Below are 12,779 nucleotides of genomic sequence, written 5' to 3'. Positions count from 1 at the left end.
TAGAGGGAGAAGAGAGATTCAGAGGCTTGGAAAAACTTAGGAGTCTAAGAACATTCTTGCCATTATTCATGGAGCCTTTCGATCACTCTGGAAATTCTATAAGTGCTAAGGTTATTTTTGATTTGTTGCCACAATTAAAGAAGTTGAGAGTATTGTCCTTTGAACGGTACTGCATCACTCATTTACCTGATTCAATTGGAGATTTGATACATCTAAGGTATCTAAACTTTTCTTACACTAAGATTAAATGTTTGCCTGAATCAACATGCTCTTTATTGAACTTGCAAACTTTGTTATTAAAAGAATGTTCTTGTCTCATGAAGTTACCTTCTAACTTGAGAGATTTGACCAATCTATATCATCTTGATATAAGTGGTCAGAATTCATTGAAAGAAATGCCATCCGGAATGAAGGAATTGAAAAATCTCCAAATGTTATCTGATTTTATAGTGGGCAAAGAATCGAGTTCCAATTTAGAAGATTTGAGGAGCTTAAATTTTCTTAAAGGTGAGCTTTGCATTTCAAACTTAGAGAATGCAAAGCAAACATGTGGGTTTATATTAAACAACAAAAGAGATTTAAAAGTGTTGTCATTAGAGTGGGGGTCTCAATTTGATGTCCCACGAAATGAGGGAGAAGAAAAAGATGTTCTTGAGATGTTGAAACCTCATAGCCATCTAGAAGAACTAACAATTAGATCCTATGGTGGTTTAGAATTCTCATCTTGGTTAAGCACTTCGTCATCACTCTCTAAATTGATGGTCCTCAGCTTAGAAAATTGTGAAAATTGCACAAGTTTGCCTTCTCAAAGCCTATTGAGCTCACTTAAAGTGTTAAAAATCATAAACATGCCAAAACTTGAAAGAATAGACATGCAAAGTCCTTTCAATTCATTGGAGATTCTTTGTTTTCAGGATTTGCAAAAATGTCGATATTGGGACACAAAAGGGGAAAATGAGAAGGTTGAGAGATTTCCTAAACTTCGTGAGCTTTCAATTATTAAATGTCCTGAACTTACTGTGGAATTGCATGATCATCTTCCTTCACTGGAAGAACTTGTGATTAAGGTGTGTGCAAAGTTGATGGTTTCATTCTCAAGTTTTCCAAAGCTCATCGTGTTCAGAATTGATAAGTGTAAGGAAGTGGTGCGTACTAGTAGTTCTACTGATGAGATAATGTCCTTTAAGTCTGAATCTCTTCCAAATATTGCAGATTCAGAGTATGAAAATTGGTTGAGTCAAAATTTCAGTTGTGTTGAGAAGACAATAAAATGGAGTCATAGCCTCACCTCTGTTAAAAGCTTAAGTATAAAAAGTTGTAGTATTTCATTCCTAAACGCCATCTTTCTTCCTAATTTGAGTGATCTGGAGTTTACCAATTGCAAGGCTCTAAAATCTTTACCAAAAAGATTGAAGCAAAACAACATCAAAAAGTTGGCAATTAGGCAATGTGGTTCTTTATTATTCATTGCTAGAAAAACTCTGCCTCAGTCACTAAAACAGCTGGAGATATCAGGGTGTAAGAAATTACAACATTTGGAAGGTATCAGTTCTACTCTTCTTGAGTCCTTAAAGATTGAAAGTTGCAAATCTCTCACACATCTATCATACAGAATCTCTCACTCATCACAAGAATTGTTGTCTAACACACTCAAAAGCCTAGTCATTCAAAACTGTATAAATCTGACAACATTATCAGCAAGAAGCAGGTGCCAACTTAAAAAACTTGAATTCCTCAATATTCAGAATTGTCCAAGGTTGAAGTCAATAGAAGAAGCATTTCACAGTAGATCGTGTCTTAAAGATATGTGTTTAAATGGTCTTCAAAATCTTGATTTGTTCGGCATACAAAATCTTACTAGTCTTCAAGATTTGGAGATAACAAATAGTTCGATGTCATTGCCGATTGAAGGTATTCCAACTAGCCTAACCTCTCTTGATATCATTAGAGATGTCGAAATGGGTAAAACACTAATTAGATGGGGATTGCACAAACTCAACTCTCTTAAAACACTTTGGATAAGTGGATTTGAAGATCCAGAGTTGATTCTATCAGAGGACCAACGAATGCCTCTTTCTCTTGAATATTTGTTCATCTCTAAATTGGCACCATTCAGATCAATTTCAGACTTGGGCACACTCACCTCTCTTAAGAGATTGGAAATTTGGAATTTAAATCTCAACTCAATTTCAGACGTGGGAAGCCTTGTATCACTTAAAAGCTTCAGTATTGAGAATTGCCCAAAGATCAAATCAATTCCAGGTTTTGGAAGCCATAACATCCTTGAAAAATTGTCTATTGTGGATTGCCCAAAGCTCAAATCAGTTTCATGCCTGAGAAATCTTACTTCTCTTCAAACCTTGACGATTTCCTATTGCCCAAAGCTCAAATCAGCTACATTCCTGAGAAATCTTACTTCTCTTCAAACCTTGTGGATTTCCGATTGCCCAAAGCTCAAATCCCTCACAAGCCCGCCACCCTCACTTCTGGCATTAGATATTTACGAGTGTCCATTGATAAAAAAACATTGGAGGAGAGATAAAGGTAAGTATTGCTCAAAGATTGCTCACATCCCTAGAGTTGAAATCGATTTAAAATTGGTCTTCAATTCAAAGGAGGAAGAGGAAGAATTGGTTTGAATTAATTGCATTCAAAGCATGGAGTCAGATTATCATCTCCGTTTCATTCAATTCAAGGTGTGTGGTGTTATCCATAGCTTTTTATATTGACAATGTATTTTATATCCTGTGTCTTAAGTTAAGTTACTCTTATTTTAACTTGGCAGATGATCATCATCACATCAAGGAGACAACCACAGTGGGCAGGTAGTCTGAGCATCTTGTATTTATTAAAAAATTAACTTCAATAATAATGATTTTAATACATATAATGTGTAATTAGGGATATATATATATATCCAAATAGATAAGATCATGTTTAGTCTCTTGGAACAAGTGCTGTGCCTGAATTTTATGTTTTCTATAGCAGGAAGCAAGTGAAGCGTTGATTGAATTCAAAGTTGGAGGAGTAGTCTATTAGGATACTAAATGTTTGCTCATGTTTTTACCTTAAAAGGATTTTTCAGCTTTTTTTGGTGCACAAAAAGGTAATTGAAGAAAGTTCTCAATTCAAATTCCAATATTTGCAATTATTGAAACATATATCTGCTAAAGTTCCTTCATAAACTTAGTAAATTTTCCTTCTCCAACTTCATGTAAGCAAATTTGGTAAATATCCTCCATTTGCTTATTTGCTTAGCTCTCTCTCTCTCTCTCTATATATATATATATATAGAGGCAGATTCAATTTTTTGATTTGAAATTTTGCATCAATCTTTATTTTCTCTTACGTAGATAATATAATACACGTCCATAGCACCTTGGTTTTAAAACATTCCTTTTTTAAATTCCTTTAAGGTAAAAAAGTAATTAAGATGGAGAAACAATTGGAGGCAGAAGTTCGCTCATGGACATAAAAAGGTAGTTGAAGAAAGTTTTCAATTCAAATTCCAATATTTTGCAGTTATTAATACATATATTCGCTTAAATTCCTTCATAGGATGATCGGTCCACTTCGTGGTTGAGGTGGATTGAAAGTGATTATGGTTCAAAAATTCCAAAATTTCATAGAGGGCTTCCTGGATATGTAAATCTTATTGTCACACCATTGCACATAATCGTATTGTGATGATAGCAGGAATTTGAAGGCTGAAAAATTGTGGCAACAGAGTGGCATATGTAGGCTGTAAGAATTTGGCCAACTTTTGTGCTATATGTGTGGACATGATTGCATTTTGTGTGATCATCTAGATGTTGATTTTCCATTTAAGTACAACTTTCATCTTCTTTATCTGTATTCAAAATTGTTATTTGTTATTCAGGTATATTGTTGAAATTATATACAAGCGTTTATTTGAGTTCTTTGTGACCTGAATATGCAACTTGTCTCCTTAAATTTGAGTGAGTTTTTTTGTGCTTAGGGCATTTGTTATTTTGGGTAGCTTGTTTTGCATTTTTGTTCTCTAATTTTCTACTCTCTCTTACAGGTTTGCTAGGTTATTCATATCGCGGGATATGACTCTATGATTGGTACTTGAAGGAAGTTCAAGACCAACAAATAAAAGGAGTTCAATTTAAAGTTCAAGAGGAGTTTGAACAACCTGAACAGGATACTTGATGTATATGGGTATTAGCAACTGAAAGTGAGTTTAAAAAGTAATTTAGTAAAAAGTAAGTCTTTGCTTTACGTGTTTGATTTCAACTTTGTAATTGACAATTGAATTTTAGCTTAGTGATTTGATTTGAGCCGGACATGGTCCCATGGATGTAGGCTAAGATATATCTTAGCTGAACCATGTAAAAATCCTTGTGCCTTCTTTGCTTTCTGCACTTAATTTGTGTTTTCATGACTTTGTTTGAGAGTGAAGTGAGAGACAAATTTCCCTTAATTAATCTAAGCTGAACAACAAAAACCATATCACAGACTTCCATAGGCACCACAACAGAAGCAGTTTCTTTATCCGAAGAAAATTGATCTGTATTATCCTCTTCAAATAATCAATCTAACTTAATTTTTAAAAAATAAAAATCCAGTAGAGATGTAAGAATTAAACCAAATTTGTAGAACTATGACCATCAGAAATTTCAAGGTCTAGTGTATCAATAACTTGAATGAGTTTACATGAAGTATTCATAAAAAGTTATGCTCTGCATTCAGATCACACTTCAGCTATTGAGAACCTTCCCTTTGCAAACAAAAATTAGGAAGGCAAAGGAGAAGAAAGCATTTAAATTTACAAAATAATCCCAATTTGACCAATCCACAACCACAGGTTTCATTTTTCACAGGAACATACAACTCAAACAACATAATTTACAGAAAAGAAATTGGTGCAAGTTAATTCAATCAATCTTCCTAAAAATGAAGCTAATAAAACATCTATATTGTGTCATCAGTATTTCAATGTCAAACAAATTCTCATCACTATACTAGACATATATTAAGCAAATTATGGTCATGCACCAAGAATGTAATAGACCCATATGACAGATGGTACAAAACATCTAGCCATATACATGAATTATGAGGATTCATAATGATAATAAATACTTGTGAAAACATCTTATGTGTAGGGGTGGATTTGATCTGAACTGAACCAAACCTATGAGTGGCTCGAGTTTGCTCAAGTTCTAATTGTTGCTCTAGCTCGAGCTGATGCACAGTGACACTGGAGTATTGCTAGCAAGGTGAATGTTCTATCATTGGAAAGGTGAACAATTAATATTGTTGGTACGATAACAATGTCTAATTGACTTGTCATTGGGTCACTACCATTTTAATAGTGTTAAAAGCACTAAGGCATGACAAGCTTTCCGATGCCACAATGTAGAAACGAAAATGTTAAAACTTATTTTCTAAAAAATATAGGAAATAGAAACATGAAAAAACGTATAAATATAAAAATATAAAGGTTTTTTCATAAATAATAACTTCTATTTATAGCAAATTCATTCATGGAATTGAACCTGCCATTTTTGTTGTAATTTTCATTATCATTATGAGGTTTTCCATACATGCATCAGTTTAAGACTTGCAGTATACTTTTTCTTGTGGGGGTTTTTAATGCTAATAAATTATTGAAGTATATAAGCTTATCATTTATAATTGGTAATCACCTGTCTTAATTTTCTATGGCTAAAGTCAACCACATTTCAGATGATTTTGTTTTTGAAATCTAAAGAATTCAGCATTTTTTTCCAAAAGAGAGAGTGATTCCTTTATCACTTTGGAAGAAAATGAAGAAGAGAGAAAAAAGTTGCAGAGAAGAAGAGAGAGAAAATTTATGCATAAAAGATTGAAGAGGGGTATTTTGGGGAAGGTGAGTACTGTTGTGATAAATTTGTGAAAGCTTTAGGATAGGTGATAATTTTGTATACACGAAATAAAATAGTGCTAAAAATTTCAATTTCCCTAAATGAATTATTTCACTGGTTCCCACATGTTCCTTCCAAAATATTTTAGCCAGCTAGACCTCTCACTTCTTGTATCTTGAGTTCAGTTTTTCAGCTCTACTAGAGAAAAGTAACCAATTTCTCTTGGCTGATTGCGCTCATATTCATCTGTAATTCTCTTGTTCTAATAATCCTAATTCCTTTCTTCCATGGAATTTTTGGTTGACCCCCTTGTCTCTCAACTCTTCGAGCGGTTGTTTGATATATTGGGGTCTGATGAGGTGCGGGGATTTGCCAGGCAACTTGTTGGAGGGGTAGATTCAGAGCTAGATGAGCTTAATACAAAGTTGGAAATGATTAATAAAGCTCTGCTTGACCTTGCAGAAGACATACAACTGATGGATCCGACCTTAAAAAAGTGGCTTGTCGATCTTCAACACTGGGCTTATGATGCAGAAGACCTGCTGGATGAGTTTGCCTATGAAGCTTTGAGACGCAGACTCAAGGTAGAACAGCAGGCAAGCTCTAGCAACGGATCGAGGTTCCTCTGCGCTAATTTTCCTGGCCCCTTGTTCAATGTTAAAATTGGCTCCAAGATCAAAAAGATCAATAATCGGTTGGAACAACTCCACCAGCAAAGATCAAATATGCAACAGCTTTCTGGAGTAACATCAAGTAATGTCACACTGCAAAGACCAGAAGAAACTTCAAGCGTCCCACCTGAAAAATTTGTTCATGGCAGAGATGAAGATAAAGCCAAACTAGTTGCGATGGTGAAAAGCGATCTACCTTGTGGTAACAACTTTCGAGTGATAGTCATAGTCGGCATGGGAGGGATCGGCAAGACTACAATTGCTCGAGAGGTGTACAATCACAAGGAACCGGAAGGCTTCAAGTTTGAGGAAAACGCTTGGGTCTGTGTTTCAACCAATTTCGATATTTTAACTATCTCAAAGAGTCTCCTTGGGTCATTAAAAGGGCCCACGTTCTTCATTCCAAGTGATTTAAATGGAGTGCAAGTTGAACTGCAAAAGGCAGTGAGTGGGAAAAAATTCTTGATAGTATTAGACGATGTTTGGGAGGTGAAGAAATACAACTACTGGGAAAAGCTAACGTCTCCTTTCAAAGTTGGTGCACCCGGAAGCACGATGATCGTCACAACACGCCATGAAAATGTTGCAATAACAATAAGATGCTCGGATAGTACTTATCATTTACCGCTTTTATCCAATGAAGCTTGTAAATCCTTGTTTCAGGAGCATGCACTTGCGACTGGTAGGACTGCTTATACAGGTCAAATTACAGAGACAATTTATGAAAAGGTCGCTGAAAGGTGTAGTGGCCTGCCTCTGGCAGCAATGACCCTCGGTGGTCTCCTATTCTTCGAGTCGACTGATACTTGGGAAAAATTACTGGACAGCAAAATATGGAATTCATATGAAAATGATGTTCTTCCTGTATTAAAGTTAAGTTATCTTTATCTCCCTCCTCATTTAAAAGGATGTTTTGCTTACTGTGCGATTTTTCCGGAAGATTATGAGTTTAAGGAGCAGGAACTCGTATTTTTGTGGATGGCAGAAGGTATCATTCAACCAATTGATAAGCAACTGGATAAGACAGGTCAGTATTTTCGCGATTTATGTTCAAGGTCACTTTTTCAAAAATCAATTAATTATGATTCTAAATATGTAATGCATGACCTTGTTCATAATCTAGCTGAATCTGTTTCTAAAGAATTCAATTTAAGTTCTGAGCAAGCCCTTATCAAGCTACCGGAATGTATTGAAAAGATTCGTCATTTTTCTTATATTCCTTATCGAAGAGAGGGGGAAGAGAGATTTAGAGGCTTGGAGAAACTTAGGAGTCTAAGAACATTCTTGCCAATATTCATGAGGTCTCCCAATTACGGTGAACAATTTATAAGTGCTAAGGTTATTTTTGATTTGTTGCTACAATTAAAGAAGTTGAGAGTATTGTCTTTTAAACGGTGCAACATCACTCATTTACCTGATTCAATTGGAGATTTGATGCATCTAAGGTATCTAAACTTTTCTTACACTAAGATTAAATATTTGCCTGAATCAACATGTTCTTTATTGAACTTGCAAACTTTGCTTTTAAAAAAATGTTCTTATCTCATGAAGTTACCTTCTAACACGAGATATTTGACCAATTAGTTTGCCTGAATCAACATGTTCTTTATTGAACTTGCAAACTTTGCTTTAAAAAAGATGTTCTTATCTCATGAAGTTACCTTCTAACACGAGATATTTGACCAATCTATATCATCTTGATATAAGTGGTCGAAATTCATTGGAAGAAATGTCATCTAAAATGAAGGAATTGAAAAATCTCCAAATATTATCTAATTTTATAGTGGGCAAAGAATCGAGTTCCAATTTAGAAGATTTGGAAAGCTTAGAATTTCTTAAAGGTGAGCTTTGCATTTCAAAATTAGAGAATGCAAAGCAAACATGTGGGTTTATATTAAACAACAAAAGAGATTTAAAAGTGTTGTCATTAGAGTGGGGGTCTCAATTTGATGTCCCACGAAATGAGGGAGAAGAAAAAGATGTTCTTGAGATGTTGAAACCTCATAGCCATCTAGAAGAACTAACAATTAGATCCTATGGTGGTTTAGAATTTTCATCTTGGTTAAGCACTTCATCATCACTCTCTAAATTGATGGTCCTCAACTTAGAAAATTGTGAAAATTGCACAAGCTTGCCTTCTCAAAGCCTATTGAGCTCACTTAAAGTGTTAAAAATCATAAACATGCCAAGACTTGAAAGAATGGACATGCAAAGTCCTTTCAATTCATTGGAGATTCTTTGTTTTCAGGATTTGCAAAAATGTCGATATTGGGACACAAAAGGGGAAAATGAGAAGGTTGAGAGATTTCCTAAACTTCGTGAGCTTTCAATTATTAAATGTCCTGAACTTACTGTGGAATTGCATGATCATCTTCCTTCATTGGAAGAACTTGTGATTGAGGTGTGTGCAAAGTTGATGGTTTCATTCTCAAGTTTTCCAAAGCTCACCGTGTTCAAAATTGATGAGTGTAAGGAAGTGGTGCCTACTAGTAGTTCTACTGATGAGATAATGTCGTTTAAGTCAGAATCTCTTCCAAATATTGCAGATTCAGAGTATGAAAATTGGTTGAGTCAAAATTTCAGTTGTGTTGAGAAGACAATAAAATGGAGTCATAGCCTCACCTCTGTTAAAAGCTTAAGTATAGAAAGTTGTAGTATCTCATTCCTAAACGCCATCTTTCTTCCTAATTTGAGTGATCTTCAGATTATCAATTGGGAGGCTCTAAAATCTTTACCAAAAAGATTGAAGCAAAACAACATCAAAAAGTTGGCAATTTGGCAATGTGATTCTTTATTATTCATTGCTAGAAACACTCTTCCTTGGTCACTAAAACAGTTGGAGATATCAGGGTGTAAGAAATTACAACACTTGGAAGGTATCAGTTCTACTCTTCTTGAATCCTTACAGATTTACAGTTGCGAATCTCTCACGTATCTATCATCACAAGGATTGTTGTCTAACACACTCAAAACCCTAGTCATTCAAAACTGTGTAAATCTGACAACATTATCACCAAGAAGCAGGGGCGTATATAAAAAACTTGAAGTCCTCACTATTTGGAATTGTCCAAGGCTGAGGTCAATAGAAGAGGTATTTCACAGTACATCGTGTCTTAAAAGTATGTATTCATATGCTCTTCAAAATCTTGATTTGTTCGGCATACAAAATCTTACTAGTCTTGAAAGCTTAGAGATAAGTAGTTCGATGTCTTTGTTGATTCAAGGTATTCCAACTAGTCTAACCTCTTTTGATATCATTGAAGATGTCGAAATGGGTAAGACACTAATTAGATGGGGATTGCACAAGCTCACCTCTCTTAAAACACTTCGGATAAGCGGATTTGAAGATCCGGAGTTGATTCTATCAGAGGACCAACGAATGCCCCTTTCTCTTGAATATTTGATTATCTCTAATTTGGCACCATTCAGATCTATTTCAGACTTGGGCACACTCACCTCTCTTAAGAGTTTGACAATTCAGAATTCAAATTTTAACTCAATTCCAGACCTAGGAAGCCTTGTATCACTTAAAGGCTTCAGTATTAGCAATTGCCCAAAGATCAAATCAATTCCAGGTTTTGGAAGCCACAACACCCTTGAAGGATTGTCTATTTCTGCATGCTCAAATCTCAAATCAGTTGCATGCCTGAGAAATCTTACTTCTCTTCAAATCTTGTTCATTTCCAACTGCCCAAAGCTCAAATCCCTCACAAGCCCGCCACCCTCACTTCTGCAATTAGAAATTGATGAATGTCCATTGATAAAAAAACGTTGGAGGAGAGGTAAAGGGAAGTATTGCTCAAAGATTGCCCGCATCCCTGATGTTCGAATCGATGACAAATTTGTCTTCAATTCAAAGGAGGAAGAATTGGTTTGAATTAATTGCATTCAAAGCATGGAGTCAAATAATCATCTCTATTTCATTCAATTCAAGGTGTGTGGTTTTATCCATAGCTTTTTATATTGACAATGTATTTTTTTTATCCTGTGTCTTAAGTTAAGTTACTCTTATTTTAAGTTGCCAGATGATGATCATCACATCAAGGAGACAACCACAGTGGGCAGGTAGTTTGAGCATCTTGTATTTATTAAAAAATTAACTTCAATAATAATGATTTTAATACATATAATGTGTAATTATATATATATATATATATATATATATATATATATATATATATATATATATATATATATATATATATATATATATATATATCCAAATAGATAAGATCATGTTGGAGTTTTTTTTAGCATGAGTTTTGAAATTTTCATTTTTCTATTATTTAGATTTGTTACGTATCCACCATTGAGATGAAGAAACAACTGGAGGCAGAAATTTGAACAATTTTGTATCTCAAAATGAAGACTCGAAAAGAGAATTATCTAATTCAGATCCAGGTTTGTTATCTTAACATAATTTTCAATAAATTATTCTACAATTTTGATGACAATATGTAATTGAAGAAAGTTCTCAATTCAAATTCCAATATTTGCAATTATTGAAACATATATCTGCTAAAGTTCCTTCATAAACTATATATATATATATATATATATATATAGGAGAGAGAGAGAGAGAGAGAGAGAGAGAGAGAGAGAGAGAGGCAGATTCAATTTTTGATTTGAAATTTTGCATCAATCTTTATTTTCTCTTACGTAAATAATATAATACACGTCCATAGCACCTTGGTTTTAAAAAATTCCTTTAAGGTAAAAAAGTAATTGAGATGGAGAAACAATTGGAAGCAGAAGTTCGCTCATGTTTTTACCTCAAAGGATTTTTCAGCCTTTTTTTTTTCTGCATAAAAAAGTAATTGAAGAAAGTTTTGCAATTATTAATACATAGATTCGCCTAAATTCATTCATAGGATGATTGGCCCATTTTGTTGTTGGGGTGGATTGAAAGTGATTATGGTTCAAAAATTCCAAAATTTCAGAGAGGGCTTCCTGGATATGTAATAAATCTTATTGTCACACCATTGCACCAGAAGCGTATTGTGATGATAGCAGGAATTTGAAGGCTGAAAAATTGTGGCAACAGAGCGGCATATGTAGGTTGTAAGAATTTAACAAACTGTGAACTTTTGTTGTTCACATCTTGTTTTGATGCGCACACAATTATTATGCCATATGTGTGGACATGATTGCATTTTGTGTGATCATCTGGATGTTGATTTTCCATTTAAGTGCAACTTTCATCTTCTTTATCTGTATTCAAAATTGTTATTTGTTGTCTAAGTGTATTGTTGAAATTATATATAAGCGTTCATTTGAGTTCTTCCTGACTTAAATATGCAATTTGTCTCTTACTTAAATTCGAGTAAGTTTTTTTTTGTACTTTGGTCATTTGTTATTTTGGGTAGTTTGTTTTGTGTTTTGTGTTTTTGTTCTCTAATTTTCTACTCTATCTCTTACTAATTGGCTAGATTGTTCATATCGTGAGATACAACTCTATGGTTGATACTCGAAGGAAATTCAAGACCAACAAATGAAAGGATTTCAGCTTAAAGTTCAAGAGGAGTTTGAACAACCTGGACAAGATACTCAATGTATTTTAGATATGGGTATTAACAACCGAAAGTAAGTGACTTTAAAAAGTAATTTAGTAAAAGGTAAGTCTTTGCATTATGTGTTTCATTTCAACTTTGTAATTGACAATTGAATTTTAGCTTAGTGATTTGATTTGAGCAGGACATGGTCCCATGGATGTAGGCTAAGATATATCTTAGCTGAACCATGTAAAAATCCTTGTGTCTTCTTTACTTTCTGCATTTAATTTGTGTTTTGATGGCTTTGTTTGAGAGTGAAGTGAGACAAATTTCCCTTAATTAATCTAAGTTGAACAACCAAAACCATATCACAGACTTCCATAGGCACCACAACAGAAGCAGTGTCTTTGTCCGAAGAAAATTGATCTGTTCATATTATCCTCTTCAAATAATCAATCTAACTTAATTTCTAAAAAATAAAAATCTAGTAGAGATGTAAGAATTAAACCAAATTTGTAGAACTATGACCATCAGAAACTTCAAGGTCTAGTGTATCAATAACTTGAATGAGTTTACATGAAGTATTCATAAAAAGTTATGCTCTGCATTCTCAGATCACACTTCAGCTATTGAGAATCTTCCCTTTGCAAACAAAAATTAGGAAGGCAAAGGAGAAGAAAGCATTTAAATTTACAAAATAATCCCAATTTGACCGATCCACAACTACAGGTTTCATTTTTCAC

The 12,779-nt window shown here is 34.1% G+C and overlaps 1 protein-coding gene across 11 annotated transcripts in view; it reads left to right on the top strand.

The window, feature by feature from the left end:
* The window catches only part of LOC123218324 (putative disease resistance RPP13-like protein 1), a 47,435-nt gene extending 35,143 nt beyond the window's left edge, over nt 1-12,292 (top strand). Inside the window, exons 2-7 of one of the 11 annotated variants that reach the window (XM_044639735.1) lie at nt 4-2,696; nt 2,786-2,825; nt 2,986-3,106; nt 10,835-10,945; nt 11,485-11,605; nt 11,974-12,292. In XM_044639735.1, coding sequence (XP_044495670.1) covers nt 4-2,639 — 2,636 coding nt within the window. In that variant the 3' untranslated portion in view covers nt 2,640-2,696; nt 2,786-2,825; nt 2,986-3,106; ... (1 more) ...; nt 11,485-11,605; nt 11,974-12,292. Of the gene's footprint in view, nt 1-3; nt 2,697-2,785; nt 2,826-2,985; nt 3,107-3,416; nt 3,480-3,696; nt 3,745-3,880; nt 3,960-4,045; nt 4,363-10,834; nt 10,946-11,484; nt 11,606-11,973 lie in introns of those variants that run through there. The other 10 variants (XM_044639736.1, XM_044639739.1, XM_044639737.1 and 7 more) reach the window with 10 other exon arrangements.
* The last annotated feature ends 487 nt before the right edge of the window (nt 12,293-12,779 follow it).

This window comes from Mangifera indica, chromosome 6 (assembly GCF_011075055.1).
Source record: "Mangifera indica cultivar Alphonso chromosome 6, CATAS_Mindica_2.1, whole genome shotgun sequence".
NCBI lineage: Eukaryota > Viridiplantae > Streptophyta > Magnoliopsida > Sapindales > Anacardiaceae > Mangifera > Mangifera indica.
This window is presented reverse-complemented; position numbering and strand designations above follow the sequence as displayed.